This window comes from Diplotaxodon limnothrissa, linkage group LG11 (assembly GCF_057381915.1).
Source record: "Diplotaxodon limnothrissa isolate DT_005_m linkage group LG11, D_limnothrissa_male_GT1.1, whole genome shotgun sequence".
Taxonomy (NCBI): domain Eukaryota; kingdom Metazoa; phylum Chordata; class Actinopteri; order Cichliformes; family Cichlidae; genus Diplotaxodon; species Diplotaxodon limnothrissa.
In genome coordinates, this window is record NC_140606.1 from 31937612 (window position 1) to 31958988 (window position 21377).

The window sequence follows — 21377 nt, forward strand, 5'->3', positions numbered from 1 at the left end:
CCCCATGCTCTTTTTAGCTGAGAGAGTCTGCCGTGGTTGTAAGTTGATCTCTATCAGTTGCTGCTTCTACTTGCTCTCTGTCTTTGATAACGCTGCCCTCTCAGTTTTTGCAGCTGCAGATGAAGCAGTATGCAAATACAGAAATGAGCAGATAACAAAACAGTAATTTCTCAGAACACACTAATGCAACAACATTTGCCTGAACTGAATGAACATTTTTGTGATGACGCTCAAAAGGTTGGACAAATCTTACAAGAGTATTATTTATATCTGTATATTGTGCCAATGTTGTACATATATCACTGTAGACAATCACCGATCGTGGTTAGCTACATCGTTCTTGTGCTGCACTGTACTCACATTCATGCACCCTTACAGACACTCTTTGGCTTATCAGATGAACACAAAAGACAAAGAAGTGCTAAAAATGTAAGAGTTTATTGCATAAAGATTCACCAAATAACATTAAAGTGGCTGTTTGGCAAAGACTGTTGTTATTAAGTGTCGATGCAAACAGTAAAACTGTATATTATTGATTTTGTATGGAAGTAGTCACTGGTGCAGAGATGGAAAAAATGTAAATATGCTTTTGCTTCTTTGTTAGCATTAGCTGTGCTTTAAAAACACAGTAATGCTTCCTGCACACGTGTTGGAAAGTTTCTGTGTGTTTGCACATTAGCTGTAATTATCTGGTTGATCTAGATGTTCAGATAGAACTAAGTAGAGGTGCCCAAGGACACTTTTCAAATAATAGAATACCATATGTCTCAAGCAGTTGATTTTTCTCGGTGGTCATGCATTTAACAGTGTATACCAGTACTATGTAAATGGTAAATGGTAAATGGCCTGTATTTGTATAGCGCTTTACCAGTCCCTAAGGACCCCAAAGCACTTTACACATTCAGTCATCCACCCATTCACACACACATTCACACACTGGTGATGGCAAGCTACATTGTAGCCACAGCCGCTCTGGGGCGCACTGACAGAGGCGAGGCTGCCGGACACTGGCGCCACCGGGCCCTCTGACCATGTATATCATTACTTTCTGCACATGGCACTGGGTAATCATTTGCATTAATAGTGGTTTGTTTATAATTTATTGATACGATCTTGCTATTTCTTTTGTAATTTCTGAACTCTGCACCGAGTACTTGACTTCAGTAATATCATTGAAAAAGATGACATAAATTGTCATATATCAGAATCATTGCCACAAGTGTCCATTTCACGATTCTACTACCACGGTGCCATCCTAAATGACAGCTCGTTACAGGAGTGCGTTTTTATGATGTTCTTCTGTTTATTTATTAATTTATTAGTTTTGCTTTTTTCTTAATCACATATTCAGTTATTCTTATTTCTTAGTAAATTTGTTACTTTATACCAGGGGGGTTGTTAGGGTTTTGAAACACTGAGCCCTTAGCCCAGCTCTGAAATGTTTTGGATTTTCCTTTGATAACAACACCTCTTTAAAGTTTTTTTAAAATTACTGCTTTGTGCTGGATGGAAAGTTATCTGTCTGGAAGAAGGCAAAAGGTTTATTATAATGGTTATTTCTCAGAGGGCCGCGAAATGAACTGTGGTCTACCCCAAGGCAGCTGCCTCGGTCCACTTCTCTACTCAGTTTTTACAAATGATTTGCCGTATGTCCTGGATAAATCTCATCTTGTAATGTACGCTGATGATTCCACCATGTTTTATTCAGCCAGTAGCCACTCTGAATTGACAAGCGTATTACAACTAGATTTGCTGAATGTGTTTGATTGGATAAGTAAAAACAACATGATTATAAATGTGACTAAATCCAAATCCATGTTAATAGGAAGTAGAGCACGTTTAATCAACAGTCCACAACTAAATCTTTCCATAGCTGGATCGGCATTAGAACAGGTCACCCAGATTAAATTACTTGGTGTTACCATAAACCACCACCTTTCATGGTCTCAGCACATCAATTCTGTTATTAAGAAAATGGGACAGGGCATAGCTATAGCTAGGAAATGCTCCTTTTATATTACTTCTTCAGTTATGAAAGATGTCATTAACGCATTAGTATTATCTCATCTAGAGTACTGCTCAATCATCTGGTCTGCAGCTAATAAGACAGATCTGAATAGACTTCAGTTAGTCCAAAATAGGGCGGCCAGATTAGTGTTAAGGTGTTCATACTATACAAGTATTGACAAAATGCATGATAAACTTTCTTGGCTTTCTGTACAAGCTAAATTATACTATGGCTTACTTGTATTTTTAAAGAAAACAATACTGTTAAACACATCACACTTTTTTTGTGCTCAGTTGCAGTATCCAGATGAAATTCATAATCATGCCACACGATTCTCAAACAACCACAATTTAGTAATTCCTCGTGTTAAAAGTAACTTTTTGAAAAACTCTGTTATATTCAGAGCATCGTTTCAGTGGAATAAGTTGCCTGAGGCAATAAGAGAATTGGCTTCAATTCATAATTTTAAAAATCACCTAAAAGCCTATTTAGGCAGTTTTTAATGTATTTGTAAAAATTGTAGAGGGTAATATCACTTGTAATGGAAATTGTGTATTTTGTTTGAGTGTTTTGTTTTTCTGCTTTTATATAATTTTTAATATTCACATGTTTACATTTCAGTATTGTAAAACTTTACTGTAGATCTAATTGTTGTAACATTTTATTTGGAGATATTTGATGGCTTGGGCCCCAGGAAGACTAGCAACCACTGTTGTGGAAGCTAATGGGGTTCCTTATAAATAAACAAATAAACAAATAAACAAAACATTTTATAGTATAATTCATATAACATCTCAAACATTATGAACACTAAAGATTGAATTCTTAGAATGATTCAGAAATAAACAGTAAACAATAAAAAGTTCAATTTGAGTTCTTCTTGTTTGATGCAATAAAAAAATTAAGCAGCAGGAATAAAACTTAAAAAAAAATGTTAGAATGTCGATGAAGTATTAATTTGAGAAAGTATTTATCTAGTTAAGTTTTAAAATTTTACCTGCCCTGGTCTCATAACTTCTTTCCTGTTATTTTGGTATCTCGTTGTTCAGCTCCTCTACTCTCCGTGTCACGGCTCGGGACAGCGGCCGTGTGAAGAGTGGAAAGGAGGACTCAAACGCAGCGCTTCCTTAGATGTGAAGGTGATTTATTGACAATACTGAACATAAAGTGGAGATGGCAAACAGAACTAAGGACGAACTAAACTGGGAGAAACTACACAAAGGGAGTGGCAAACCTGAACATGAAGGGAGAACAGCAGGGAGAGCACGCAGGGGATTCACCGGGTATGAACACAGACGACGCGACGAGGAGCAGAGGAAAACACACACTATAAGTACACAGAGAGACACTGGGAAATCACACACAGGTGGGGGGAAACAGCTGGACCTGATTAACCTGACGAGACAGGGGAACACTAACACCAGGGACCAATAGAGGGAGCACAAACCCAGAACCCAGTATCTAAAATCCCAAAACACAAACCATCCCAAAACAGCCCATGAATAATAAAGAGAATAATAACAAAAAAGAACACAAACACAAAGTCACTGAGTCATGGTCGCAGGACCATGACAGTACCCCCCCCTCAAGGGCTGGCCCCCGACAGCCACAGAAACACACCACCAGATCCGGGCGGGCGGCAGGGGCCCCAGGACGGAGGGACCGGGCCATGACCAAAGATGGAGGCCCCAGAGTTCCAAAAAAAAAAAAAAAGGTACACAAAACTCACAGGGGAGCAGAGTCCAAAACACAGTTCAGGTGGCCGGCCTGGGGCCCGATAACACAGGAGGCCAGGATGGAACAGTTCAGGCGAAGAGGGTCCGGGGCCGGCCGTGCGGAAGGCAACGGCGGCCGCTCAGGCAATGGCGGTCCGGGCGCCGGCCGTGCGGAAGGCAACGGCGGCCGCTCAGGCAATGGCGGCCGCCATTGGCTAGGCTAGGCTAGGCTACTGGCGCCCGGCCAGTAGCCTAGCCAGCGGTCCAGAAAACGGCCGTTTATCAGAATCAGAATCAGAATCAGAATCAGAATACTTTATTGATCCCTGGGGGAAATTATTTTTTGTTACAGTGCTCCATTTTAAACCAACATTAAGACAAGACAGACAATACGCTAACTAAGAATAGTACAATATATACATATATATACATACATACATACATAAGTCACTTATAAATAAATATTTGGAAAAGAAACATGTGTAGTTGTAGCAGCAAACAGTGTGTTAAGTGGATGCGTTGTACAGGGAGATGGCCACAGGCAGGAATGATTTCCTGTGTCGTTCAGTGGTGCTTTTCGGTAATCTCAGTCTCTCACTGAACGAGCTCCTGTGACTGACCAACATGTCATGGAGTGGGTGGGAGGTGTTATCCAACATTGTCTTTATCTTGGACAGCATCCGCCTCTCCGACACCACCTTGAGGGAGTCCAGCTCCATCCCCACAACATTGCTGGCCTTACGGATCAGTTTATTAAGTCTGTTGGCATCTGCGACCCTCAGCCTGCTCCCCCAGCATGCAACAGCATAGAGGATCGCACTGGCCACCACAGACTCATAGAAAATCCTCAGCATTTTCTGGCAGATGTTGAAGGACCTCAGTCGCCTCAAAAAATAGAGACGACTCTGGCCCTTCCTGTAAAGTGCTGTGGTGTTTTTAGCCCAGTCCAGTGTATTGTCAATGTGTACTCCAAGGTATTTATAGTCCTCCACAATGTCAACACTGACCCCCTGGATTGAAACAGGGGTCAAGTGTTTCCTGGTCTTCCTGAAGTCCACGATCAGTTCCTTGGTCTTTGCCACGTTGAGCTGCAGATGATTCTGCTCACACCACGTGACAAAGGAGTCGACCACAGCCCGGTACTCTGTCTCATCATCCCTGCTGATGCATCCAACCACTGCAGAGTCATCAGAAAACTTCTGAAGATGGCAGGTCTCTGTGCAGTGGCTGAAGTCTGTGGTGTAGAGGGTGAAGAGGAAGGGGGAGAGGACAGTCCCCTGTGGTGCCCCTGTGTTGCTAATCACCTTGTCAGACACACACTGTGGGAGACGTACATATTGTGGTCTTCCTGTCAGGTAATCAACAATCCAGGACACCAGAGAAGCATCCACCTGCATCGCTGCTAACTTATCACCCAGGAGGGTCGGCCTGATGGTGTTGAAAGCACTGGAAAAGTCAAAAAACATGACCCTCACAGTGCTCGCCGGCTGGTCCAGATGGGTGTAGACACGATTGAGCAGGTAGATGATGGCGTCCTCTGTTCCGAGACGAGGCTGATAAGCGAACTGAAGGGGATCCAGATGTGGTCTTACTATGGGTCGCAGCTGGTCCAGGATGAGCCTTTCCAGGGTCTTCATGATGTGGGAGGTCAGTGCCACGGGCCTGTAATCCTGGGGGCCACTGGGACGAGGCGTCTTTGGTACAGGGACGAGGCATGATGTCTTCCACATCACCGGGACCCTCTGCAGACTCAGACTCAGCATAAACAGTTTATGAAAGACTCCACACAGCTGGGGGGCACAGGCCTTGAGGACAAGGGGACTCACTCCGTCTGGTCCAGCAGACTTGCCTGAGTGAAGTCTCCTCATTTGCATCTCAACCTGGTATTGAGTGAAGGTGATGGGTGGGGGAGGGGTGTCAGGAATCTCACAGGAGGCAACATGTGAAGAGAGAGGCTGGCACAGTGGTGTGGCTCTGGATTCCAGGCTGACTGCAGGTGAGGTTGTGGGGGTGGGAGCAGACACTGTGGTGTCGAATCTATTGAAAAACAGATTCAACTCGTCGGCTCTATTCTCACCTCCCTCAGCTCCCCTGCTGTTGGTTGGCCTGAATCCAGTGATGGTCTTCATGCCCCTCCACACCTCTCTCATGCTGTTCTGCTGGAGTTTCCACTCCAGCTTCCTCCTGTAATTGTCCTTAGCCTCTCTGATCTTGTCCTTTAGTAACACCTGGACCTTCCTCACCTCCTCTTTGTTGCCCCCTCTGAAAGCCCTCTTCTTGTTGTTGAGGAGGGCTTTGATGTCCTTAGTCACCCACGGCTTGTTATTTGGGTAACAATGAACAGTCTGAGCTGGAACAATGGAGTCGGTGCAGAAAGTTATGTAGTCTGTGATACACTCAGTAAGCCCATTGATGTCCTCGGCGTGAGGCTCACAGAGTGTTTCCCAGTCGGTCACCTCGAAACAGCCCTGTAGTTCCGCTATTGCCTCCTCTGACCACCTCCTAACAGTCCTGGTGGTCACAGGTTCCCTCCTCACAATTGGCACATAGCGGGGGGTGAGGTGAATCAGGTTATGATCTGACCTACCAAGTGGGGGGAGGGAGGAGGAGCTGTATGCATCCTTGACGTTAGCATACAGTAAGTCTAAAGTTTTCTCTCCCCTGGTGGGACAGTCCACATATTGTTTGAATGTTGGTAGTGTATTGTCCAGTGATACATGGTTGAAGTCACCCGAGATCACAATAAAGGCACTCGGGTGCAGAGTCTGTAGCCGAGCTATGGCAGAGTGGATAGTGTCACATGCAGCTGTGGGGTTAGCAGAGGGGGGAACATAAACAGCCACCAAGATGACGTGAGAGAATTCCCTGGGTAAATAATACGGCCTGAGTCCAACAGCACACAGTTCAGTGTCCGGGCAACAAATCCTTTCTTTGATTGTTATGTTGGCAGGGTTACACCACCGGTTGTTAACTAAAACAGCAAGCCCACCTCCTTTACGCTTACCGCTAGCGATGCTGTCCCTGTCCGCCCGAACAGTGTGGAAGCCTTCCACGGAAGCATTCTCATCGGGAATGACCTGGTGCAGCCATGATTCGGTGAAACACATCAGGCTACACTCTCGGTATTCCCTCTGACTCCGTACCAGTGCTGAGAGCTCGTCGATTTTACTTGCCAACGATCGCACATTTCCCATCACGATAGACGGCAGACACGGTTTAAACCTCCTCCTCGCTTCGAGCCTCCGCTGTCTCACCGTCACCTTTTTTCTTCTCTTCTGTCCTTGACCTCTGCATCCCCGATGTGTTTTCCTCCAAATTTCAGCTGGTACTTCTGGGGGCACTTCTGCGGGCCTGGCCAGCGAGCCGGCCGGCATCAGGGCGATCAGCTGATCTCTGGAGTAAACAGTCCGTGCGTGTAGGAGATGTGCCGCGGTCCCGTTCCATGATAAAAGTAACAGTTCCACGGCCACCAGAAGAACAAAAACTCTCTCAATCCACATGATTGAGTAAGAGATAGAAAACGGAGGAAAATACAAGTCAGAAAAAAAAAAAGAATACGTAAGAAAAAAGAGCTAAACTAAGAGAAAAGCAGGAGCGACTGTAACAGGCTGCACGCTGGTTGGCGCATGCGCACTTATATAAGCTCCAGACCCAAACGAGGCTGGGCCAGGCGAGGCCGAAGGCACGGAAGCCGGGGCCGCAGCGGGCGAAGATGCTGAAGACGCCGCTGCAGGCGATGATGCGGATGCCGAAGACGCCGCTGCAGGCGATGATGCGGATGCTGACACGAAGGCTGGAACAGACGAGGATGCAGACACGAAGGCTGGACCAGACGAGGATGAAGCTGAAGCTGGACCAGACGAGGATGAAGCTGAAGCTGGACCAGGCGAGGATGAAGCCAAAGCTGGACCAGGCGAGGATGAAGCCGGACCAGGACCAGGCGAGAATGAAGCCGGGCCAGGACCAGGCGAGAATGAAGCCGGGCCAGGCGAGGATGAAGCCGGGCCAGGCGAGGATGAAGCTTCAGGCTGAGGCGTGGCAGTAGCAGGTGGTAGCGCTGCAGGTGATGGTACTGCAGGAGGCGGCGCTGCAGCCACAGGTGGAGAAGCAGCCACAGGTGGAGAAGCAGCCACAGGTGGAGAAGCAGCCACAGGTGGCCAGACGGGATCCTCGGGCCCCCCAGCTGACGTGGCAGCCGGTGTGGCATGAGGCTGGACGGGCTCCTCGGGCCCCCCAGCCAAAGAAGCAGGAGGCTGGACGGGCTCCTCGGGCCCCCCAGCCGACGTGGCAGCCAGTGTGGCATGAGGCTGGACGGGCTCCTCGGGCCCCCCAGCTAGCGAAACAGGAGGCTGGACGGGCTCCTCGGGCCCCCCAGCGGGCGAAGCAGGAGGCTGGACGGTCTCCTCGGGCCCCCCAGCCGACGTGGCAGCCAGTGTGGCACGAGGCTGGACGGGCTCCTCGGGCCCCCCAGCTAGCGAAGCAGGAGGCTGGACGGGCTCCTCGGGCCCCCCAGCCGACGTGGCAGCCAGTGTGGCATGAGGCTGGACGGGCTCCTCGGGCCCCCCAGCTAGCGAAGCAGGAGGCTGGACGGGCTCCTCGGGCCCCCCAGCAGGCGAAACAGGAAGCTGGACGGGCTCCTCGGGCCCCCCAGCGAAAACAGCCGCAGAACCAGTGGGCACCGGGGCCCCCGGCACACATGAAACAAAACCAGTAGGCACATGGGCCTCTGGCACACATGAAACAAAACCAGTAGGCACATGGGCCTCTGGCACACATGAAACAAAACCAGTAGGCACGTGGGCCTCTGGCACACATAAGGAGGGCTGCAGCTGCGCAGAGCACTGACCCTGCTCAGGCAGTGACAGCCCGGTGCAGTTCACAGCTGGCATCTTGGCCTCCAGGGGTCCAGAGTAAGCTGAGGGCAGTAACCCAGCCTCTGGGGAAGCCCCGGAGTGAGCAATAGTCTCTAATGTTGCCAGCTTTTGGGGAACAGGTCCGTAGTGAAACAGCGGTGGAAAAACAGTATGAATGTTGTGACTCAGCCATTAACTGAACTATGGGTTGTAGCGATGCTAGCGGTGGTGGTGGCTGAGTGGCTAACTGGAGCGGCGGCAGAACAGGTAATTGTGCCCTTAGGGAGGCTAACGGTTGAGCTGCAGACCTGGAAGCTTGTGGCTGGACACAGAACTGAGCCGGAGAATGGCGATACAGTCCTGGCTCGGAGGGAGCGGCAGAGACAGAGTCTGTCGGTTTTCCAGAGGGTTTGTACACGCCCACTTGCGAAGGATCTGTTACCACGAAGGTAGGTAAGCGACCCGTACAGTCTCCCATCCCGCTCTGAATAGCCCCAGAAAACAAAGTCCCGGAATCTGGGGAAGCCAATGCATCCCGCTCACTCACCGCCTCGGGCTGCTCGAAAGTAAATGCAGACGGGGGGTGAAGTCCAAGGTCCAAAAGGAGAAACTCCCGCTCCCACGAACAGAGCGAGTCCAGAAGCCACGGGAGACCGGTCACCAGACGCTGTAGCCGCCTCTCTATAGCGCGCTGGGACGTGCCACCCGGGCTTTCCAGCCACAGGTCGATCAGCTCCTGTGTGGCATCGATGAGCGTCTCCCGTAGCTCCCTGGACGGATTAAGCGCTGCTGGGTCCATCTTGTGGTCGCGTCGTACTGTCACGGCTCGGGGCAGCGGCCGTGTGAAGAGTGGAAAGGAGGACTCAAACGCAGCGCTTCCTTAGATGTGAAGGTGATTTATTGACAATACTGAACATAAAGTGGAGATGGCAAACAGAACTAAGGACGAACTAAACTGGGAGAAACTACACAAAGGGAGTGGCAAACCTGAACATGAAGGGAGAACAGCAGGGAGAGCACGCAGGGGATTCACCGGGTATGAACACAGACGACGCGACGAGGAGCAGAGGAAAACACACACTATAAGTACACAGAGAGACACTGGGAAATCACACACAGGTGGGGGGAAACAGCTGGACCTGATTAACCTGACGAGACAGGGGAACACTAACACCAGGGACCAATAGAGGGAGCACAAACCCAGAACCCAGTATCTAAAATCCCAAAACACAAACCATCCCAAAACAGCCCATGAATAATAAAGAGAATAATAACAAAAAAGAACACAAACACAAAGTCACTGAGTCATGGTCGCAGGACCATGACACTCCGCACCTTTTCTTCTCTCCTCTGTCCTGCTTATAAGAAGAATGTAATATAAACCGTATACTAAACAGGTTTTCTTTCAGTGGATGGGAGGAGCGGTTAATGAGGAAATTAAAATAGTAAACAAAAACATGCCCACCAATCAATAACAAGGCCGGAGCCATCATACCTATTACGGTATTTATTTTTTGCTTTGCAGTTCTACATCTATCCTTGTGTAAGAAGAATGTGTTTAGTAGCCATTTTTAAAAAAAATAATTCTTGACTTAATTTTATTTTTAGTCTCAGAACGAATAGTGAGGCAATACCATTTTGATTTTGCAACAACCACAAGTCCTAATTGAGAAGGGCACAGCTCATCCGTGCAATAACAAACCTATAATAAGCGGAGGCTATCTCTAGTTCTTTGACTGTATTTCATAGTTTAATAGCCTACAAAAATCTAATGTGTTAATCTGTTGGTTATAATTTTAAAGGATTTATATATATATATATATATATATATATATATATATATATATATATATATATATATATATATAAGGATTCCTTTTATTTTTCAATTTGCATAGTGTGTTCAATACTACACTGTGGCATAAAGTATACAGCCTTATAAATATCCAGTGAAATAAAAGAAGAGTATGCAGAGTGTAAGCCAGTTTTGTCATGCAGACAACATCAGCATGTTTTTATTAACAGGTTGATCAAAAAACCCTTAATGATCAATAAAAAGACACAGCTCTCGTGTAAGAGTATGATGCATATTGTTTAAACATGGTTAGGAACATACATACAAAAAAGTGAAAGTAATTTAAAATGAAATGTCATAATGGTATTTCAAATCATGGAAATTGACAGCATGAAAGAAAAAAAAAGAAACTCCCTGGAGTTTGTTTGATGGTTCTCTGGAGTTATGAAACACACTTCTCAGTCTGGAAATCTGATGGATAAGTCTGGGTTTGGTTGTTGCCAGGAGAATGGTAATTTTCTGACTGCATTGTGCCAAGTGAAAGGAACTGTAATGAATATTTAATCCTCCCAAATTTTTTGAAACAATTTGGGGATGGCCCCTGCCTGTTCCAATATGACTGTGCAAGAATGCACAAAGCACTGTGTCCATAAAAACATGGATGAATGGGTTTGGTGTTGAAGAACTGGACTGGCCTGCACAGGTTCCTGACCTCAATAGAACATCTTTGCGATGAATTAGAGTCGAGACTGCGAGTCAGGCCTTCTCATCCAACATCGCTGTCTAATCTCACAAGTGGTCTTCTGGAAGAATGGTAAACACATTCCTAAACATCTCAATGAGTTGAAGGGTGGGCTGACATCATCTTAAACACTATACATTAGAATGGGATTTCATTCAAGTTCATATACATGTGAAGGCAGACAAGCAAACACTTTTGGAAATATTGTGTATGTCTGTGCATGAGCGTAAATTTGTAAAACAAAAAACAATGATTCATTTCAAAATTCATTGTCTGGTGGGGCACTCTTATTCAGTTCTAGGAATCCCCTCAGTGATGATTACTGTGCTTTCTGGGATGTTTTCATAAATGGCTGGGTCGATCCGATCTAAAGTGGCAGTAGTGTCTGATTTTTGGGAAGCTTTTGAAAAGGTTGATGACATGGAGCGGGTGGACAGAAATAACAAATGGTCTTCTGCCAGTGCACTCTCGAGTACAAAACAAATGGACTGTCGAAATTTCTTCTGGAATTCTTCACACATGAAAACATAAAGGATGGGGTTCAAGCAGCTGTTCAGAAAAGCCAGACTCACAGTCAGAGGACCATACATTCTAACAATCCCCTGGAGCTCTAACTTCAATTCTATGAAATTGAAAGTGTGGAAAGGCAACCAACAGATGAAGAATGCAAAAATGATGGAGAAAATGACCCGGCGAGATCTGCGTCTCCTTGTTCTCGGCATGCGCATTGCACGGATACCAATGGACACATAAGAGATCATTATTATCAGGAATGGGATCACAAAGCCCATAACAAAGCGAAAAATGCAGAGAGTCAATTTGTGTTCTTTGATTGTTGCAGAATAACCACAGGAACTTTCCCCTCCGTTCCCCACTGATGCAGTGCGAAAAGTGGCATAAGGAGTGCTGAAGACGCCAGCGATCACCCAGATCCCAGCTGATATAAGCTGAGCTTTGCTGACTGTGCGTTTGTTGTGTGCCCACACCACCACACAGATACACAAACAACGATCCAAACTCATGGCTGTCAGAGTAAAGATGCTGACAAACATGTTGACTACACTCACAAAGGTGTTGAGCTTGCACATGAATGTTCCAAAAGGCCATCGGTGACTCTGAGAGAGAGAAATGATCGAGAAAATAAGGAAGGCCGTGAAGAGGAAGTCAGCTATGGCCAGGTTGAGAAACCAAACCGAGTCGACTGTTTTCTGCATTTTGAATCCCGCCACATAGATAACAAGGCCATTGCCCAGAGTTCCAGCTATAAATATCACACAGTAGATGACAATGGAGGCTGTTTGTATGTGTGTGAAAGCTGCATCTTGTTCAGGTGACTGAGTTGCATTGAAAGTGATGTTATCTGAAAGCAAAAAAGAAAATGTTTTATTAAACAAATCATGTTTCCACAATATATTATATGAACAGATAAAATAAGAGGATTTCATTACATTTGTTGCCAAATTATACAAATTAAGTAATTTTTAATTAACAAAATACAGCTATGCATTTTCATAGTTGGCTCCAACACATGTTCTATGCAATACTAGCTTCTACTTTTGTGATGCACATACAGAATTCTGTGTGCAAGTTGATATTTGCATTTATCTAACTCAGTTTCTTTTGTGATTAATAACATAATTAATAACAGGTATGAGTGCTCATTTTGAACAGTTTAACAAGAACTCAAATAACCTTTCACATATTGCTGCTTAAAGAGAAATAGTAATATATGTCTAGACTAAATTAACTTACCCGTCCCCATGCTCTTTTTAGCTGAGAGAGTCTGCCGTGGTTGTAAGTTGATCTCTATCAGTTGCTGCTTCTACTTGCTCTCTGTCTTTGATTTCTCCTCCCTCTCAGTTTCTGCAGCTGCAGATGAATCAGTACGCAAATACAGAAATGAGCAGATAACAAAACAGTAATTTCTCAGAACACACTAATGCAACAACATTTGCCTGAACTGAATGAACATTTTTGTGATGACAAGTCTTAATAGAGTATTATTTTATAGCTAACTATTGTACCCTTCTTGCATATTTTGCTGTAGAGAGTCCCATTTGTGGTTACCTACATTGTGCTTCTGCTACACAAAAAGTCACTTGACTTATCAGATGGACATGAAAGACACACATATGCTAATAGTTTTAGAGATCATTTAAAAATCGTTCATAGATTTACCAATTAACATTATAGTGTATGTTTGGTATGTTGTTAACAAGTGTCAATACAAACAGTAAAATTCAGTTAAAAAATGATGCTGTTGAGTTCAGTCTTATATTTATTGTCAAGGCTGAGTGGCCGGTGTATGGATTGGACCCTAACGCACACAGTCGTGTGATGTGAAGGCCCTGAGTAAATGTGGTTATCCCAGCTGGACTTTTGTCAAAGCTGGGAAGGCGCCAAAAGAAAGCTGCTACAGGCCAGTGGACACTCTTTCAAGGATGAGGATGTACTCATCCTGGACAGGGAGGAACGCTGGTTTGACTTATCTAATTACTGTGTCAGAAAAGTAACTTAATTACTAAATAAGTAATTTAACTAAATACTTCTTAAAATCCCTATAAACCTTGAGCGGGCAAACAATAGAAATTAAACTCTTTAAATAATAAATACTTTTTTTTTTTAAAGACGGAGACTCTACTGTACGCAGCGGTAGCATCTCTTCCACAATATAGACTGCAATAATTTTTTTAAGATCACCTTCAGACGCTTTCTGTGCTGCTGAAATAAAATCAGGTTTTGCCTGCTTAGCAGGAGTTGTCCATGGATGATGAACAAGGATCACTCAGAAGTGTTCGTCTATGCTCTCGTGTCAGGCGCTTCAGTAGATTACTCATGCTATTAACAGCAGCCGATAGTTTTTTTCTCCCTAGGACATAGCTTACATATTACTGTAATATTCTTGTCTGCTTGTTTCAGAAAAGTGAAGAGACGGGAATATTTCTATTTCAAAAAACAGCCACTCGCTTCAGCCGAGTCCTACATATTCTGCTTTAGAATACGACTATGCAGCAAAGTGGCACGAAATGACGTGCAGCTGCACTACAGCGATGTTAAAGCGGCAGAGTTTACGTCTACATTTAGAAGACAAATGATTGAAATTAAATAATGATTTCAGCGAGTTTAATTATTTTACAATGTAACACAAGTACATTGTAAGTAACTGTAATTAAAATACCTAAAAATGAACAGTAATTAGTTACTCTACTTTTTCAGTGGAAAAGTAATTTAATTACAGTAACTCGTTACTTAGTAACGCATTACACCCAACACTGCTCATGGCCTTTGATCGGTGGGTTTTGGTCAGTGGTTGTTGATCAATGGTCATGAGAATCTGCATAATTAAGATTAAGAAACTGACCTCCCAGCCCACTGTTCCTTCAGTGGGCAGGTTTCAGTCATTATGCAAATATACTGTTTAAAAGATTGGGGAAAACTGCAGCCAGCTGAGACTGAAGAAGACAATGGGATGAGTGACGAAACATTTCTCCTACTGAAAACGCTACGTCCAGATAAACAGAATCAGACTCAGAATCAGACTTCATCAGAATGTTTTTATTCTTTTATTTTATATACAAGTGTAACAAAATCATAATGCTCTATTAAAGTTCAGTGTCTTCTGACATCATTATGAATTCTGATCATAAAGAAAAAACTGGTTGATGAGCAGGAGTATTAAAAGCTTACTTAGAAACATATATAACTTTTCTCAAAGGAAATTTAATGATGGCAATCCAATTTCTATGAACAATATAAAGTTCAAAAAAAGAAACAAAAACAACCCCCTCTCCAAAGAAAGAAAAAAAAAAACGCTTCATGTAATACTTCATGTCATCCTTCTCTCACCCCAACCGGTCGCAGCAGATGGCCGCCCCTCCCTGAGCCTGGTTCTGCCGGAGGTTTCTTCCTGTTAAAAGGGAGTTTTTCCTTCCCACTGTTGCCAAAGTGCTTGCTCATAGGGGGTCATATGATTGTTGGGTTTTTCTCTGTATCTATGAAGCGCCTTGAGGCGACTTTTGTTGTGATTTGGCGCTATATAAATAAAATTGAATTGAATTAATCCTTTGTTTTAATCAAGAACTCAATAGCTATAACTCCAAGCTGCAGCACAATAACATGGGTTTTCAGTTACTCTGACTCTTTCTTGCTTGTCTAATAATATGACAAGACAAAAACACGTGCTTTGTGTTTCTGTGCATGAATGTACTTTATGTTATAATCTGATGTGAAAGTTTTGGATTAAAAATCAATGAATTCCTTTTTACATTGCCTTTTGTTACACTGGATTTTGTTGCTGTGTGTTGATTTTACTCGGAGACCGGAATCTCCTCAGTGATGATCACGTTACTTACTGGGATGTTTTCATAAATGGCTGGGTCAATTATTTTTAAAGTTGCAGCAGGATCAAATTTTTGAGACATTTTTGAAATGGTTGATGACGTACAGTGACTGGACACATGGTCCTCTGCCAGAGCACTCTCAAGTACAAAACATACGGACTGCCGAAGCTTCTTCGTGAATTCTTCACACATGAAAACATAGAGGATGGGGTTCAGGCAGCTGTTCAGAAAAGCCAGACTCAAAGTCAGAGGACCCATGATTCTAACAATGTTCCTGAGGTCTGGGTTATTCACAGCCTTTAATTCTATAAAGTTAAAAACATGGAAGGGTAACCAGCAGATGAAGAATGCAAAAATGATGGAGAAAATGATCCTGTGAGATCTCCTTCTCCTTGTTCTCTGCATGCGCATTGCACAGATCCCTATGGCCACATAAGAGATGACTATTACCAGGAATGGGATCACAAAGCCCATAACAAAGCGAAAAATGTGGAGACTCCATTTTTGTTCATGTGTCATAGAATAACCACAGTAATATGTCCCATTATCTCCTAACACGGTGCGAAAAGTGGCATAAGGAGTGCTGCAGATCGCAGCAGTCACCCAGATACCAGCACATATGAGCCGAGCTTTGCAGACTGTGCGTTTGTTCTGTGCCCACACCACCACCCAGATGGACAAACAACGATCCAAACTTATAGCTGTCAGAGTAAAGATGCTGGCAAACATGTTGACTAAACTCACAAAGTTGTTGAGCTTGCACACGAATTGTCCAAAACATTGAATGAAACACAAGGAGAAACGAGGACTCACAGATACACAGAGGGGCACACAGGGGGTAATCAAATAAGGAACATCTTAACAGAACCTAGGAACCACGGCATAAATAAGGAACAAAATACAAAAATACAAGAAAACTAAGAATGCTGGGCCAATATGGCCCAGGATCATGACAACATTAACATTTGTATTACAATGATTGTTATAACCTCAGGTTAATCTTCTATTTACAGGTGGCAGAATAATCATATGATCTTTCATTGCAGGTGTAACCATGATCATCTCATACATATTGCAGTTTGTTGCTCATTATAGAGTTGTGCTCAAGTTAATAAGGGTTAAAAGCTACAGTCAGCGCGATGTCTGGCTGATCTATGGAGGGGAGAGGCTTCGAGCATGGAAGGCCGCACGCGCTTACACAACACTGATATCATGTTATTCTTTGTGATCTTATATTCAGTTATATCTTTTGTTATGTTTTAAGTAGTGGCAGTTGATTAAACAATATTACATACTTGCTTCAGAGCATTACACACTGATCACCTTAACAAACCTGGAAATCCTTGTAGCTGCAATGTTGTGTCTCCATAGGGGACGGTTGGCTCCAGGAGATAAGCGGGAGTCAGTGCCTGTCCTCGGGATGGAGAGAATGTTCCTTTGCTGTGTCAAATAACTGTCAACATTGATTGTATTGTACCTGTCTTACGCATGAGGGGGCGTTCTAATACCCTGATTTCATAAAACTATTGTGATGTGGTTTTTGAGGTGAGATCTGATGCTGTCTGCGTACGGTGTCCATCTCCCACGCGTGTGATCATTAAAATCATCGTTTGATTCAACCCGGCCGGACCAGTGTTGTTATTTTGGTTTTTCCTCTTGTATCCATCCCCAATATTTGAATCCGTAACAATGCATATAAGGCAAAACACAGAGCCTGTTTCTTTGAAATGGGAAAATCAAGAGATGTCAACCAAAACACCAGGAAAAGAATCGTGGAGCTCCATAAGTGTGGCTCCATTTTGAATACAATTTGGTGCCATTTACAATTAAGAAATACAGATAGTTTCTCTCTTTACTCTTAAAGTTAACAAATATGTTTTTATATTTATCAATCTAAAAAAAAAGAAACATTTAGTCTGATTTGATATTACAATTAAAAAAGTGTATCTGTTTTTATCTGAAGAGTGTGTAAATATCTGGTTTCAACTGTAGATTTGATGATTGTCAGCACAAAGAGGGAGAGAGAGGAACAGAGATGGAACAAGAGCAGGTGAGACACACGTTAGTCAAATGGTTGTTTACCAAAAGTATCACCGTATCACAGGTCCTCATGTATCTCGTACCTAGTGTTCCTTTTTAGGTTTGTTATTTTTCAAGTTATATATTTATTAAGTTATGCAGGCTTGTTTGCACAACAAGGCTAAATAATTATATGAACTTTTCTCAATCTAAATAGTGGACTTTGGTAGAATTAAAAACTAACCTGAGTTTTTCAGAAACTACTGCAGAAACTGCTGCATATTCTACAGTAATTTTCCCACACAGCCATCTTTAGGATTTACAGAGAATCATCTGAAAAAACGTAACGTGAGTTTTCATTATGTGGTTCAGAATCACCAAGATGGAGATGGATAACGTTCCCAGCAGCACGTTTACTCTCTGCACCTCAACAACATAAAAAACAGTTCCTGTGTAAAGCCTTCATGATAATCCTCTGGCCACTCAGAAGCCAAAAAGCTTTGCCAGGTCTGATGAGCCTCAGTCTCTGTTATAGGATCAGAATTTGGTGTAAATATTATGACAGAATGGATCCACCCATTTTTTTGCACACTTAAATACACTAAGTACCAACCGAGCATTGTTTACATTCCACAGACTACTGGAGGATTGCTGTAGTTTCTTGAACTAGTTTAACATGAGTTCACTGTACTCAAATGGCCTCCACAGTCACTAGATCTCAACCTACGCCGACAGATTGGATGTGCAAGCATTATTAAAGGTCATAAAACCTGTCTTGGTGGATAGAAGGCTGTCACATTATATTGGTCAAATTAACGTGGGAGGTACTAAATGACTCATATGAAATATTTTATTTTCACAATAAGATTAATCTTTTATTTACAGATTTTTCCTGGAGATTCTTTAAAAGGCCCACAATTTCATTTTCTCAATAGTTAACACAAACTTCTCAAGATCATCTGTGCATGTCTGAGTACAAATCCAATCCAGAAAATGAGTGGGTGACAAAGAGGTAACAAATACTGAACTTACTGACCAGCTACACATAGATCCCAACAGGACAGCTCCAATACCACAGTTGCAAATGTGTCTGCATTCATTTTTAGTATTTGTGCTTTTCCTTGTTGTCTTTTGTCGTGGAATTTTGTAAATAAAGTCTGCAACACTGAAAGAGCTGTGATCAAACTGTCACGGACTGTAGTAGGACTCAGGCACAGAGCAGAGGTCAATGCAAGAAACAATGTTTATTTACAAAGTCACCAGGTACAGATATATAGAGTGAGGGAATAGCGGTGGTCCAGGGTCATAAAGGAAAGTCCGGGAAGGGAATCACGTTCACTCTTGCTCCTCTCTTCACAAAGGTTCACACGTCGGGTTGGTCACGGCTCCGGGGAAACTGTGCACAGAAAAAGGTGGGTTACGCTAACGCAGAAATCACAGACAAACTTCACAGAGCTAGAGATGACAAAGCTGAGATTCACTAACGTGTCTCACACAATCATCCAGCGATGAGACTGTCTGCGTCCCTGCCTTAAGTGTCCAACCTGTAATTGGTGCCTGATGAGACACAGGTGTGTACGCCGAGGGCGGGAGCCCGCAGTGAGCTCCGCCCTGGCGGGGAGGCAAGAGGAGAACGTACACAAAAACACATGTGGCCTTGTCGAGCCGGCCGGGCAGACACGGGGACCATGACACAAACTATTTATTACTGCGCAGGAGAATACACATACACACTCCCAAACATGACAGGTTCATAGTAATGAGCATTCTAACCTCGGGACAAGCATGTTTATAACATCCCACAAACTGTATATCGTTTCAGTTACAACAGTCTTTTGTCCAGCCTGGGCTGTTGCTGCACAAACAAGACTCCCACTATCCTTTCCCAGGCCACCACCTGGCGCTGGCCGTGCACTTTATCCTTCTGAGCAAAACAGTTAACAGATAACATAGTGAAACATTGTTAGGCCTAGCTAAGCAGTTTTCACAAGCTCATGCTGACACATACTTGCTTCATCTTAAGCAGGTTATACAAAAGTTTATACAGAAATCATACAGTGAAGATGTACCAAAAGCAGCATTAGAGCTTGTGAAGCTTCAGATACTTTAGACACAATAGCCTGCAGAGACCTGGCCTGATGAAGTAGCTCGCCAGAATCGCAATCACAAACAAAATTACATTTATCACCAAGGTTTTACCCAAATGAGGAATTTGTCTGCTTGTCATAGTGCGCCAGTGGTACAAAACTGAATACATGTCTCTCTCTCTCTCTCTCTCTCTCTCTCTCTCTATATATATATATATATATATATATATATATATATATATATATATATATATATATGTCATCAAATTCCTGTAACACTATTTCCTATAAAGACAAAGGCCCAGTCAGCATTTACTCACATTTGCACAGAAGCCTTCTATATGGTGTTGTTTTGTTTCCATGGCCACTGTGTCTATGGAGATGGTGTTTGCTTGGTATTGCAGTTCTGTGTGTCTCAGTGCATATTGAATCCTTAGCCAGATTCTAAGCAGTACCAAACATTACAGTGATTTGCTGTCATGTGATTGACTGGTTAGAAATTTGCCTTAACACGCAGTTTAACAGGCGTGCCCAATAAAGTGGCTGATGAGTCTAGGTTGTTGGCTTTCCAAAATCTAATTTTACTGACACTTCAGATCCTCCATGAATGCCACCCGTTAACTTGCTTATATAGAATTAAAGAAACATTAGACAAAGACAATTGCAGTCTTTGGCATTTCGAGTTTTTATATACACATGTTTCATTTCTAAACAGCTTGACAAAGGGAGTGATCACAGATGACCAGTTTTGGGACAATGTGTTCAAAAGGATGGGTTGTCAGGGTTGAGCTTGTAAGCCAACTCTGAATACACTGCTTGTCCTTCTTCTAACATTTTCACACTGGAGAATGGAAAACTGGGTGTGAATGTAGCATTTGTGGAATTGTTTTTCTTGAGCAATATTGGATTTATTGGAATTTTAACAATGACTGAGTTTAATGTGCTAAAGGGACAGATAAATATTGTATAATTTTACAGTTTTTGAATCTAATAATGTAAATCATACAGTCGCCATTGTAGGATTGTAGTTTTGCGTTTAGCGATATTGCAAAATGTTTTTCAGCAACATTGTGGTAAGAAAAAAATGTAACAATGTTTTTATTGCTACTGAGTTCCATTTTTAGTTTTAGCATGAATAGTGAAGCAGGTGTTGTTCTGATAATAAAAAAAACCACAAGAAAAAAGAAGCAAGCACAGCACATCTGTGCAGCAAGATAAGATAGATGCTGTTTAAATCTCAGGTTCATGTACCACACTTCATGGTTTAATAGCTTACAAATAATATTAATGTTGGTCATTTTTGGGACCTGTTTTCATCGTTGTTTTGTTTTAAAAGTGATGTTTTTGTGGTTTGTGGTGTACTTTGATTTACGCAATGTGTTCCATTTTGCAAATGCAAGAAGTATACAGCACCATGATATCCTGTAAGATAAAACAGCGGTTGCCAGGGCGCAAGTAAGGTTTGTCAGTCAAATGCACCCTTTTATCATGTTTTTCTTTACCAGACAAAAGAAAAATGCAAAAAACTCAATCACTGTTCAGTCACTTGTCACAGTTTTATAGATGTTGATAGTGATTTACATGGTTAAAGAAGCTGGAGCAATAAAATGTAGATATATATATACAAATATAAAAATGATGTAAAAATTTTGACATTCAAATGATAGAAATCCAAGACCTTCAAAACCACAGTATAGAAGTCTTATTTTCTTTTTAAAAAACTTGTGTTATATGTTACATTAATTGATTAATCAAGAACTTAATCCGACTGATTTGATTGGATTATGGTTTCATGCATAATTATATTGTGCCTTACCC

General features: G+C 43.0%; 2 protein-coding genes across 2 annotated transcripts; both read right to left on the reverse strand.

Moving 5' to 3' along the window:
• Positions 1–11400: 11400 nt before the first annotated feature.
• Positions 11401–12558, reverse strand: LOC146623250 (formyl peptide receptor 2-like). Its single transcript, XM_085364931.1, has one exon. It carries the CDS (start codon positions 12556–12558, stop codon positions 11401–11403), a length of 1158 nt encoding a protein of 385 aa, XP_085221057.1.
• Positions 12559–15420: 2862 nt separating this feature from the next.
• Positions 15421–19489, reverse strand: LOC146623251 (prostaglandin D2 receptor 2-like). Its single transcript, XM_085364932.1, has 3 exons — positions 19481–19489; positions 19299–19396; positions 15421–16261 (listed from the first exon to the last, which is right to left on the reverse strand). The coding sequence occupies exons 1-3, from the start codon at positions 19487–19489 to the stop codon at positions 15421–15423; spliced, it is 948 nt and encodes a 315-aa protein (XP_085221058.1).
• Positions 19490–21377: the final 1888 nt, after the last annotated feature.

Excerpts from the sequence above, each read along its gene's own strand:
- LOC146623251 (XM_085364932.1), bottom strand. Across the intron at positions 16,262-19,298 it reads AGGCTGGACAAAAGACTGTT|TCCTCGTTTCTCCTTGTGTT; the intron begins GTAACTGAAACG and ends TGTATCTGTGAG.
- LOC146623250 (XM_085364931.1), bottom strand. The coding sequence starts at position 12,558 with ATGAAATCCTCTTATTTTATCTGTTCATATAATATATTGTGGAAACAT.